Genomic DNA, 13,249 nt, shown 5'->3' with positions numbered 1-13,249 from the left:
GCCCCATAGTCCCACAAGCACCCTCTCTCCCCATGTCCCGCATGCTGACTTGCTCTTACTGTGATGCCTGCTTGTATCCTGTTTCTCATCCCACCGTGGTTCCGTTGGCTCATCTGGGAAAAGAGCTGCGGAATAAAATGAAATAAAAGAGCTAGGTCAGAGATTATAAGGAAGCAAAGGCACAACAACTGGGAAGAAGGGAAGGCAGAAAAACTGACTGAACAAAACACAGACAGACATATTTTGTTTCAGTCCGTAGTTCCAGGCAAAAGTCTTAGGGCCAAAGTAAATACGGCTGTGGATGCCCACGACTCCTTAAAGGGCATTCAGTTCCTAGGAGAAAAATTCGTAGTCCTCAGTGCATGCAGAAAGCCAGGGCTTATCCACCCAGGAATTCAGTTTTCCTCTAGATTGACAATTGCTCCAATTTAAGACTAAAGAGAGGGATTACTCTGGGAAAGCAGCAAAAGGGAAAACCACTCAGACCCATGCCTAGACAGTGAGAGTCAAGCGGAAAACTGTTTTCTAGACACGGGACAAGCAGAAGCCCCCCGTTACTACCTGACAGACCAAGGCTGGAGTGGGAGCAGCAGTGTATTAGTTTAGGAGCCCAAAACAATGGTGAAGATCCTTAGGGAGGTGTGGAGAAATAGAGTCAGTGTGATTTAAGTTGGACTTGCTTATGAAGGAGTTATACAGAAAGCGGGGAGAGGGAAAGGGAGAGGGGTAGCAAGAAGCGTTTAGAGAGAGTGAAGATAATCTGTGATGGTTAGCAGATTCCCTGGCAGACCAGTAAAAATGACGTCATCTGAAAGGGAAGAGGAAGAGCATCGCTTGGCCATGCTCCCTGTAAAAACATACGCACTGATCTGATCTATGGAAGGGAAGATGTCATAGCTCAGTGCTAAGACCATCTGTTTTGCATGCAGAAGGTCCCAGGTCCAATCCACAGCATCTCCATGTAAGACTTCTGTCTAAAACCCTGGAGAGCCAGTCAGTGTAGGACACTGAGCTACATGGACCAATGGTCTGATTCAGTCTAACAGTTTCCCATGTTCCTACAGATGAGGAGAGGCTGTTGTCAACTGCTCCCAAGTCTAATAAATATGAATGAACAACACCCCTCTATCCTATAGACTAAAACCAAAACTGGCCAATTAACAAATTATAACAGCGAGTATACCAACTCCCCTTAAGTGTGTTGCTCTTTGCGCTACAAGAGTGTCAGCTGCCTGTCATGAATTGGATAGCATTCAGTGCCTGACAGATCTATACTTCAATTCTATAATGCTGGGGCAAGGCAGGGAGGAGCAGGTGGACCTCAAGATGTGGTTAAGAACAGTTTCAGGTTAAGAACAGACCTCAGAACGAATTAAGTACTTAACCCAAGATACCACTGTACAGTAAGTTTCTGTATTAATGTGTAGATGGGCCCCTGTTATAAAAAGTTAATTACAGTTTATCAGTTTCATTAACCACATTTCGTTTGCTGGTGCCTTATATCTTCAGTCCCATTTAAAATAACCCTTTTATGGCACTCCAGTTAGCTGGGGTCTGGGTGCTGCCACCATTTTAGCTTCCCACAATGCCCCTGGTGTAGTGTTGTTCTAGGGCATTATGGGAATTTTAAATGGCAGTGGTTTGCAGATCCACCTGCCTGGCTCTCATTGGAGCGTAATATCTAACCATATTAAACTGGTATAAATATAATCTAGAGTATTACAAAAACCCATATGGCACGCCATCTCCCTCCTCCAGTTTCCCCCCTTGTCCCTTGGGTATCTCTTTAGCATCTTCCTCCTCAGTTCCTTTTTCTCGGCTTCCCTCCCCACTCTCACGGACAACAACCCATTTTTAATAAACTATCCTTTCCCTAGAATCCTGTGTTTCTCCCTTCCCTCCCTCTTCATTCTATGACCTCCCTGGCGCATGCATTACACATGCATACCAGATGGACCTACCAAATAGCTACACTTCCTCTCCATCCCTTGCCCCATAGATCTCAAAATATATCATCATTACTCCTACATAGGGAAACACGTACTTTGGACTATAAATAACACAATACTTACGCAGTGGCGTAGCGTGTTGGGGGCAGGAAGGGCCATTGCACCATGCACACAATCTGTGTTTGTGTGTGTGCACAAACCAGGTGCTCGCCTCCACAGAGATCCCTGTCAGGACCTGGAAAGGCTGCCCAGAAGGGAATGCTGCTGCCCTCAGGCCAGGGGCGTTCCAAGGCGGGAGTGGGTGGGTGGTCACCCCAGGTGCCATTCCAAAGGGGTGTGTGACAAAATGCCAACCCCCGATTGGTGCCACCTCCCGGGCCATGCGCCACTCATTGCACACCCCCGGGAGGCACGCCATGCCTCCCTCAGGCAGCATGCCACACCCCCTGGGATGAGACCACTCCGGGTACCAGAGCAGGTTGTTCCACCACTGCCTCGGGCTCAAAAAAGGTTCCTTGCACCTTTCTTTTGTTGTCTGCCCTGGAAACCCTGGGTCTATGAATAGTGGAATGGGCTTCACACGTCATTGTTCGAAGCATGTTCTGGGAAAATTTCAGGGTTTATTTGCTTTAATCAAGAGTTTCTGAAGAAGGATGATCAAGAAATGCAATAAAAAAGACCTCCCTGAAGAAGAAAAAAGGTCCCTTGCCCATGCAATATGCCTAATGGGAGAAAGAAACAGGAACTTACATTCCCCGCCTTCTTCATTCACTCGTGAATGTTCATCTTCCCTCCCATAGGGAGAGTGAAATCGGGATGAATCGGGCACTCCATAGCCATCTTCCTCCCTGGCTGGTGGTGGGCTCAATGGCCTTTCTGGGAAGTGGTACCTCTCCTCTTCCTCATATGGTTGGACAGGAGGAGAAGGCTTCTCTGTCCTCTTCCCCCCTGATGGTTTCTTGGTGGCTTTGGGAGATTTCTCCTTAGGTTTCTTGGTTGCCTTCGGACGCTTCTCCTTTGGCTTTTTGGTGGGCTTGGGGGGCTTCTCCTTCTTAGGACCCTTGGGAGGCCTCTCTTTAGGCTTCTTGGTTGGTTTGGGCGCTTTCTCCTTTTTCCCTTTCTTGGGCTTCTGTCTCACTGGCTCCTGTGTTACTGCAGGAAAAGAAAGATGGTCAGTCCCTGTCAATTTCCGTTTTTCTCAGTTTCTCATTTTTTCCAATCTTAACTTCAGTTCTCTCCAATTCCACAGCAGTTTGCAGTAATAATAATAATAATAATAATAATAATAATAATAATAATAATAGTATTTATTTATACCCCGCCCCCCCAGCCACTCTGGGCGGCTCCCAACAGAATATTAAAAACATAATAGAACATCAAACATTAAAAACTTCCCTAAACAAGGTTGCCTTCAGATGTCTTCTAAAAGTCAGATAGTTGCTTATTTCCTTGACATCTTATGGGAGGGCGTTCCACAGGGCAGGAACCGCTACTGAGAAGGCCCTCTGCCTGGTTCCCTGTAACCTCACTTCTCACAGTAAGGGAACCGCCAGAAGGCCCTTGGAGGAGGACCTCAGTGTTCGGGATGAACGATGGAGATATACTTCAGATATACTGGGCCGAGGCCATTTAGGGCTTTAAAGGTCAGCACCAACACTTTGAATTGTGCTCAGAAACGTACTGGGAGCCAATGTATGTTGGATATGTGACTGTAATATTTTAATTTGAAAAACCAAATAAATAGGGTTTTTAAAAAATAAATAAAAATAGAGTGCTGTGATGTTCTCTGCGTGGTGCTGCTTTTGGGCAACAAAAGGTTCACGGAGAAGCAGCGGTCTCCCCCACAGTCATGTTGGCCGCATCCTCTGGGAGATGGCGCAAACTCAGAGGGAGTGTGATAGCCTGGGATTTGGACTCGGATCCTGAACCTGAGGGATCCCAGCCTGCACAAGATTCCCCGCCTCCAGAACCAGCTGAGCCAGGGCTGGGGCATGAGCCTGAAGGGTCCTCACCTGTGCTGGACCCTCAGGTGCAGGCATCAGCTGAGTCTGCTCTGGCTCCTGAGGTGATGGAGGACCCATTGCCTGCAGGTGCTCCACTCTAAGCCCCATCAGAGGAGGCTGAGGTTGCCTCTGGGTCCGGTAACCCTCCAGCCTCTCCTGAGCTGCAGAGGCTCAGGGCAGAGAGGCAGAGGGAACTAGGTTCTCGCAGGAGGAGTGCTTGCCTCCAGGTCAGGAGAGGCGAGTCACCAGAGGATCGGGGCCGCCCTATGCCTCGGGACAGATAAAAGCCGGTCAGCCCCAGTCCCAGGTTGCGGGAGCAACATTGTTGGTTGCTAGTTCCTGCCTGAACCCTGTCCTGCTTTCCTGCCTGAGCTCCTGACCCGCCCTGGTTCCCTGCTTGCAAGCCTGTTCCTGACTTTACCCAGCTCACTGCCCTGCACCCAGCTTCAGCTGCTATGGACTGCCTCCATGTTGCACCTTTGACCATGGACTGGACTTGGACCTTGCCTCTCGGGTAACCCACGTGTCAGGGAACTGCCATCAGCTCAGAGGCGAGAGGTGGAAGGGCAGTTGTGTTATAGGGAACCTCCGAAAATCTTGCAAAGCAGTTCCTCCTCCGGCAAGGAGGAAAGACCCACCTCCAGTGGAGAGGAGGTGCAGCGACCAGGGGATGCTAGGGAGAGCCTCAACACCGAGCCTGAGCAAACAGGAGAGGAGGGAAATGCCCCTTTGCCAGCGCCCATTCTGTGCAGTAGGTTTCAATGCAGGCAGGGGCGGAGAAGGTTGGGGGTCACGCGACTGTTATGCTGGGGGAGGTACAAAGAACGATCACTCCCAGATTCTGCTAGCGATTGAGCCAGACATGAACTTACAACGCTCTTCACTGTAAATAGTTTGCACTAAGAATAAAGCCTGGAAAAGACAGGTCGGAGTATTGCCTGTTTGCTCTCAAGCAACCACATCAGCATCTGACACCACAGGACCAATCACATGAGCAAAGACAGACCAGAAGGTGTGAGTGTGTGGAGAATGAATGGGGTGTGAGTGTGTGGAGAATCAGGGAGGAGGCCCCACTGAGAGCTGCTTGACCAGAAAACCCCCAAACAAACAATATCCAGGATTCATGGAGTAATAAGCACATAAAAGAAACGCTCTGCTGGATTCAGGCCCTAAGTTCCGGAGGAGGAACTGCTTTGCAAGATTTTCGGAGGTTCCCTATAACACAACTGCCCTTCCAGAATCCTGTTCTCCCAGTAGCCAACCAGAGACCTATGGGAACCCCATAAGCAGGACCTGAGTGTGAGACCACACTTCCCAGCAATTAATATTCAAAGACATAATCCCTCTGATGATGGAGACAGAACATAGCCATCATAGCCGGGACTGCACACTGATTTTTCTGAAATCTTTCTTTCCAGCCTCTTTCCCCTGACACATGAAGTTCGTGCTTATGGGGCTTTCTTCCGTGAGTCAGAGGCCCCATCTCTAAAGGAAGGCCAGTGAGTAAGGGCTATGTCACTTCACAGCCCCACAGACAGCCGCAGCCTCATTCCAAAGTTCTGAGCACCAGCAATTTCTTGGTCTGTGGGGCTGAGCACACAGCCTGTGGTACTTGTACCCTCTGGGCAGTGAGCTAACCAACCCAGCACCGGTGCCAGGAGTGGAATTCCTTCTGTGCTACCACAGGGACTGTCTTTCGCTCCGGGGAGAGCAGCAAACTACTTGGGCTCGGAGACCATCTCTCTAGGCCATTTCTCCCACCCACCCACATGTGGGGAAGAGAGGCACGAATTCCTGCGCTGCCTGCCCTCAGCTTCCTCTGCAAGCAGTGGTCAGCAGCCTTGCTGGAAAGAGGGAGCAATGACCTCCTTTCTCGTTCGCCACAACTCGCTTCCACCACAGCGAAACAGAATGCAAAGCTTCCCTTCATTCTCTCCGTTTGCCAGAGCTGGGCATTTTGCTGCCTGAGGCAAAATGCAAGATGGTGCGCCCCCCCCCCCGGTCACCTATAGAATTTACCTGGACCAGAAGTTGCTCCCACAGTGACAACAGGATAGTGTCCTCACCCATACATTTAAAGCACCCTTTAACAGCTTCATCCAAAGAATTCTGGGAGCTGTTGTTTGTGAAGGGAGCAGAGAGATATTCAGAGACCCCTCTCCCCCTCACAGAGCTACAATTCCGAGAGTGGTTTAACAAACTATTCTTCTTCACAGGGAGCTTTGGAACTGCACCTCTGTGAGGGAAATAGGGGACTGCTAACCTAACTCTCAGCAGCCTTAACAAACTATAGTTATATTCTTTGGGTGGAAACACGGCATAATAGTACTTTATGGTGTGGTTGTGGCTTATGAGCAAGCTAGTTTACAGAGAATGGAGGTTTACTGCCTCCCCACCCCCAGTAAGATGCAGATGCCTCTCTTTACCCAGCTGTAGCGCCTGGCTTGCCTTCCCTTCATTTTGTACTGATCTCCAGCTGAAAAACATGTCAAAGCATGTGAGGACCGCGTGGCAATTTGCCTCTTTTATATTTTCCCTTTATAGCTTAACTACAGGTTCAACTTTCAGTTTCTTTCTTTAAAAAAAAGACTTTTTGAGTGAGAAGCACTAGCTGGCCTCTAGCTTATCTGTGATCCCCAGTGGCAACTCCTACATTATCCCCTTTTTTTGCTATGTCACCTATACAGAAACCCTATCAAGCAACGGTCATTTACAACCTCTCTTCCTGCCAGGAGAGAAGTACCATCCCTGTAGCTGTACTAAATCCACACATGAACAGAAGACGAGATGGAGTCACAGCTCTTGAAAGTTTTCCTCCTGCAGCCAAGCCACAAAGCAAGGATATCTTGTTGGAGGTTGTGCTGGGAGCCAAACCACATTTCCAGTGACTGGAGAATAGAAATCTGAATGGAACGCAGAAGAGTATTGGGGGGAACACTTATTTTTTTGAAGCAGCATGTATTCAAACAGACTCATTGTCAGGTGTGACACCATGCAGGGAAAAATCCAGGCTGAATGCACAAATGTCCCCTGTTCCTCACACAGATGCCAACCTGTGTGATTCTGGTTGTGTAATTCCAAACGTCAATTCCTAGGCTAGTTCATTGGCTCCTGCAAAGCAAGAAGCATGACTGGTAGACGATGGTGCCTTAAGACCAACGTTAGAGGGGTGGACAAAAACACAAATACAACGGTATTTGGACAAGTAAAGAAGGAACTACGAATGTAGCTGTCACAGGAACATATCTGAATGTCTCCATTTTCAAGGCCTGGGAGAATGGGCCTGGTCTTGGATGGTAGCATGTGGAATTGTTTTAGAGGTCTATGTTAGAAACATGTGGCACATCCATATTATCTCTGTGTAAATGGCATGACAAGTATGTACATTTGTCATATCAGATGTATGGCACAAGTGCCAGTTCTGTTGCCAGAACACATTGATAAGTCAACAAGCATCTCTCAGCCCCTCCAAGTGTCCCTATTTTTCAGGGACAGTCCCGGATTTACAGAAGCTGCCCTGGTTTCTGATTTGATCCCAGAATGTCCCACTTTTCCTTGGGGCATCCCTATTTGACGTCCCTATTTCCATTGGAGATATGTTGGAGGGTATGATCTCTTGCAGGGAATTGTCTCTGTGTAGCTTTCCTGGGTCTGTGAGACGCCCGGGAAAGCTGGGCACAGAAGCCTGGTGAAGCAGCCTAGAAATCTGTTAGTGAGCGTAGTGCGGCATAGTGGTTAGAGTGTCAGAGTAAGATTTGGGAGGCCCAAGTTGAAGTCCCCACTGAGTCGCTATCTCTCAGCTTCACTTAACTCAGGAAGGGAGAGCCTTGTCATTAGGCAGAGTGAGGCAACCACCTTAGGCAGCAAATGCAGGCAGACAGTGGCAGCAGACCCTCCCCCATTCCTCTTGAGCCCCCCAGCCGTACCCCAGCCGTGCAGGACAGGTTGCAACACCTGTGTGTGCCACTGTTCTGCATCACTACAACTGACCTGCCGGCCTCAGGGGCCAGCATTGAAATAAGGTTCGATTCTCCATGGCTTTGGAACATGGAATGGAGGGGACCCCATCTTGACATTCACTACAGGCAGAAAAACAATATTGAGCTGGGTTGTTGATGGGATAAAATGGGGAGTGGAAAATGATGTGCACTGTCTTGATTTTTCTTGTAGGAAAGGTAGACTATGCATGTAATATAGTATCTCATCACTGCTAGGGACAATTTCTCCTGATATTCTCTCAAACCAGCTGTCAGGTGAGAGTTTCCTGCAGCTCAACACATGTAAACCATGTTCAGAACCCCTTGATAGTAATAATGTTTGGGGATTAGCTGACTTGAATTTAAATTCTTTCATCCTTCTGCCGACCTGGGGGCTCTGCTCCCGCTCTGGCTGCGCACAACAAAGCATGAGCAACCGCTGGCGCCAAAGAACACAGGAAGCGCTTTCAGTAAGGATCAGATAAACCATGCCGTGCAGGTGCAAATCTGCACCTGGCAAACATCAGTTACATACAGGAAAATTGCTTTGGGATGCAGTTCATCTTTGCTGCTTGGGGGCAATTCTTGCATATTTATTCCTCACTAAAACAACCCATTCCTGCCAACCTAGCAGTTCGAAAGCATGTCAAAGTGCAAGTAGATAAATAGGTACTGCTCTGGCGGGAAGGTAAACGGCGTTTCCGTGCGCTGCTCTGGTTCGCCAGAAGCGGCTTAGTCATGCTGGCCACATGACCCAGAAGCTGTACGCCGGCTCCCTCGGCCAATAAAGCAAGATGAGCACCGCAACCCCAGAGTCGGCCACGACTGGACCTAATGGTCAGGGGTCCCTTTACCTTTAAAACAACCCATACTATTTCCTCTCATAGAATCACAGGGCATCATCTGAAGACACATGATGTAGCAACTTTCTAAAACTAAGTTGATCTAACTCTGGTTATTGTATGGGTGCGATATTGCCTGCTAAACCTATGCTTGCTGCTTTGAATTTCCAGGAAGGAAATGAATGATAATATTTTACTAAATATTAAAAAAAAAAAAAACAGGCACAGGCCAGGAAACAAGTGTACCTTTCTCAACTTACCCCATCACCTCTCCCTCATTAAATCCAGAATACTGCACAATCCTAGATTTTAAAAAATGACAGACCTATGAGGTTATACATGTGGACCTTTCTGCCCCCTGCTGGGAATCATTATTAAAACGGTTAAATTATCCTGAGTGTTGAGAAACTGATAAACACATGCACACATCCTTGGTCAAAAGCCTTTGCACAAATAGCAGGCAATAACAACAATGAAAAGTGGGGGGAAATCTTGGGCCGTCCTCCCACTGCAGTGCTAGTTTCCAAATATTTAAAAAATTATCTCGAGGCTTACAGATAATATGGGTAGCTTTAATACTGCAGATTTTCTTTCAAACTGGTGTGTGTGTTCACTTTGGGTTTATGTCCTGGATCCTTAGAAGTATGCCCCATTTTTTCTGTAACCACATGCTTCAAAATAATAATAATAATAATAATAATAATAATAATAATAATAATAATAATAATAATATTTAATACTGATGAAGTAGATTCTTACTGGTGGAACCATTTACTACAAATTATTCTGCTAAGCCTTGAAGATGCCACAAAACTCCTTGTTGTTTCTGCTGCAGCAGACCAACAAAGCTAGTCTGCTTCACTGTGGGTGAACCACACATCACAATTCCTAAAAGAAAGGAAGGGCCCATGCTCAGTCTTAGAGCATCTGCTTTGCATGCAGAAAGTCCCAAGTTCAATTCCTGGCATCTCCAGAATGGAAATGTTCCCATTCTGAAACCCCAGAGAACCTCTCCCAGTCAGCCTGTGGACAATGCTGAGCTAGATAAACGAATGTTCAATGTTCTTGTCCAGCAAGTGAGCTCTTTCCCTCTCCAAGCACTTGATGTACACAGAGTAGGCACACACAAAAAAGGGAGAGCTTTATCGACATCACCTAGCATCACCAGGGCAGAAATATAGGGCCCCCACAAAGCAGGGGAGCGGAAGACGCAAATGCTGCAGAGCTGGCCTACCACATGTAACCGAAGTAAGATGCATTGCTTTCTAAAGAGAGCAGCCCCTGTCAAACTGTTAAGTCCTGAGTCTTAAATTACTGCACCATTTCCTAGAAGCACATTGTAATGGCTATACAGTCATACCTCGGGTTACAGACGCTTCAGGTTGCGTGTTTTCGTGTTGCGCACGGCGCCAAACCTGGAAGTACCGGAATAGGTTACTTCCAGGTTTTGGTGCTCGCGCATGCACAGAAACACTAAATTGCACTTTCCACATGCGCAGAAGCGCCAAATCGCGACCTGCATGTGCGCAGACGTGGTGCTGCAGGTTGCGAACACTGCAGGTTGCGAACTCGCCTCCCGCATAGATCACGTTTGCAACCTGAGCGTCCACTGTACAAAGCTGCCTCATGCCAAGTCAGACCAACGGTTCTTCTTGCTCAGGTCTCTATAGTGGAAGAAGCAAAGATCACCAGTGTTGAAGCAATGATGCTTCAACATCATTACAGACTCACTGTTAAAACCGTGTTCATGGAAGACAATCTTACTCAGCTACGGGTGATTGCCAAAGAAGAAGACACTGACTGGCAGCAGGTCTCCAGCGTTTTTAGGCTGGGGGGGGTGTCCTCTCCCAGTCCTACCTAGAGATGGTGGAGAATGAAGCTGGCACTTTCTGCATGCAAGCAGATGCTCTACCATTGATCCACAGCCCCTCCCAGCAGCTTTCTGTGGTCTCAAGCAGAATCTTTTCCCCGTCACCTGCCACCTGAAATTCTTTTAACTTGAGATGCTCAGGATCAAACCTGGGGCCTTCTGAACGGAAGAGAATACGTCCTTCTGCTGAGCTACGGCTCTTCCCTGGGGAACCCACCCATCCCACAATAGATGATCGCTCTCACCTTCTTCCAGTTCTGTGGGGGCTTTGCCCCTTTCCGCAGGGTCCAGCCTTCCTTGGTTCTCAGGAAGCTCCTCACCCAAGGCCACTTTCTCAGCCTCCCGACCTTCTGTGTCTTCCTCCTCAACCTCTCCCAGGAAGCCTTTCAAGAACTCCTCGATTTCATGGTCGGTCAACACTGACTGCGCCTCCACCTGGGCAGGGTTGAAGGGGCACAGAAGCCCCACCAGAAGGCAAAGTGCCAGTGCCAGCGGGCAAATAGCTCCCATCCTTGCAGGTGGTGTCTTAGGGTGAGGGGAGGTGTATTGGGGAGGTGTAGGGGAATCCTCAGGTTTCTCTTCTCACCTGTGACAGGAGCTGGAGGTGGGGTTTGAGGTGGGGTGGAGTTTGCTGGAGGGGGGCTCTTCTATATGGGGGCTATCTTCTGCCACGTCAGAGGATATGGGGAAACAGATTGCTCCTCTGGAAGGAGGGAGGGCAACTGAAGGCAATGACTTTTTTTAATGGGGGGGGGACAGGTCAAGTAGGCTGCTTTGCTGGTGGGAAGGGCTGGCAGGAGGGGCTGTTATTTAAGAGGGGACTGAAAAGGAGGGGAGCTCAGAAGTTGGGAGGAAGGGAGAAGAAAAGGCGCGCGGGGAGACAGAGAAAGGAAGAGATTTGAGGCTTTGGGGTAACTGGGGTGACGGGCGTAAATCAAGGGGCTCCGTCCTGGCTGCAACAAGCGATGGGTCCGTCAGAGGCTCCCCCAGTGCTTGCAAATCCAGGAAGGGGGTTTTCTCAGCAGCTGGAAAAAAGCGCTGGCGAAGGCAGAGAAGGACCGTCGTCTAATCGAGACCAGAAGCGCCTGCGGTTTCCGCGACGGCGTTTGAAGTATCCGAGGAGAGCGAAGACCAGACAGATACGAAGTTTCCTCTTCCCGCTCCCCTCTCTCCCAGTGCCCAGGCAGTCCGAAGGCAAGTCCTAAGAAAGCAACTGAGAAAAAGGGGAGAGCTGGAGGAGGAGGACGGAAATTGCCCGGAACTCCCCAGGCGGCTGCGCTCCCCTCTCAACGTCTGGCAAAACTCATCTCCGCGCCTGCCCTGCCCGCCCCTTCGGAGATCTCCAAGAAGAAGAAAGAGCGAAGCTCGTGTTCGCGGATTCTCCGGCTCCTCGCGAATCTCCAGCGAGTCCTTTCGATCCTGGGCAAGGGAGGTTGGGGGTGGGGAGCGCAGGGGCTATTCCTGAGGGGGCGGGTTAGAGGGGGGTGTCGTAAGGCGGCTTATCTTCGCGGGGGTGGCGGGGCTGGCTGAGTGGTCCCGTCTCCTCTTTGTGCGCAAATAAAAATGTGGCAGTGAAAGCGCTCCTGGCAAGAGCCGCGGGGAACCTCCTGACCCACTGAAAAGAAAAGCGAGTCGGATCTCCACCCCCAGCCCTTCTCTCCCTCCTGCCTCCACCCACCCACCCCATTATCCCATTTCCAGAAAAGAAGGGTGGATCTAAAGCTGCTTCGAGCGACGCGTAGACAGAACAAGGGCACCAAAATATACACTCCAGGCGCGCGCGGCGGGAGGCGGCGGTCGTCACTCTTTCTCATGGTTAATATAATATTATTATCGCTTGCCCTTCATAAGAAGGTCCCTGCAGGAATGCAGAAGGCAACATTAAAAAGAAGTTCAGAACAAATCACAACTGGAGTGGGCCCTCGAGATATGTCCCGGAAGAGATGCGCCTCCAGCAAATGACAAAAACCGTGCCATGGAGTGGCCAGGCGCATCCCTGGAAGGACAATGGGAACTGCACGACTTAGGGGCTGCCAAAGAATGCCCTCTCCTAAGCCGCGCACCCCAAAGCTTCAGAGGGCAGAGGAACTCACAAGCGGGAGCTTGATCTTTGGCCTCTGAAGCGAACCACAAAATGGCACACATGCTGCACCCGGCCAGTGAAGATTGGCACCAGGAACAACGCCCTCCTGCGGCAGGTCCCTGAGGGTGAATGGGGCGCTGCCCCACCCATCTATGAACTCCTGCCTGCCTGCCTTCTTGCAACCAGTGAGGGGGCGGCTCTGCCTATCATAGGCTCAAGTGCCACCTGCTGCTGGTCTTCCCTCTTCAGTCCCAACACCCCCAATGCACACCAGCAGGGAGAAAGTGGTCGAGGGAGAAGCTGCAGAGGGAAATCTGCAGGCGGAAGATGGGTTAATTCCCCTGCCAGCCACGGCTTCTCTGTGGCAAAGCAGCCCCTCCCAGCACTGCTTTGCAGAGGCGGGAGCGGGAAGTTGCCATCAGGGCTTAGAAATGCAACTTGTATATATTTATTTATTCCTGATTTTTATCCTGCAGACCATCATCAGCCTTACCGGAGTTCTTTTTTTAATGTTCAGGAATTCCG

General features: G+C 49.5%; 1 protein-coding gene across 4 annotated transcripts in view; it reads right to left on the bottom strand.

Moving 5' to 3' along the window:
• AEBP1 (AE binding protein 1) overlaps positions 1–12,257 on the bottom strand; it is a 46,923-nt gene extending 34,666 nt beyond the window's left edge. For 3 of the 4 annotated variants that reach the window (XM_083588373.1, XM_083588374.1, XM_083588375.1), the window contains exons 1-3: positions 10,887–12,257; positions 2,700–3,101; positions 60–125 (exon numbers count right to left, since the gene is read on the bottom strand). In XM_083588373.1, coding sequence (XP_083444499.1) covers positions 60–125; positions 2,700–3,101; positions 10,887–11,151 — 733 coding nt within the window. In that variant the 5' untranslated portion in view covers positions 11,152–12,257. The remainder of the gene's footprint in view (positions 1–59; positions 126–2,699; positions 3,102–10,886) is intronic. The other variant, XM_083588372.1, reaches the window with a different exon arrangement.
• Between the last annotated feature and the right edge of the window lie 992 nt (positions 12,258–13,249).

This window comes from Podarcis filfolensis (assembly GCF_964270895.1).
Source record: "Podarcis filfolensis genome assembly, chromosome: 15".
In the NCBI taxonomy this organism is placed as follows: domain Eukaryota; kingdom Metazoa; phylum Chordata; class Lepidosauria; order Squamata; family Lacertidae; genus Podarcis; species Podarcis filfolensis.
The sequence above is the reverse complement of the archived record's forward strand: the minus strand, read 5'-3'. Positions and strand labels throughout refer to the sequence as shown.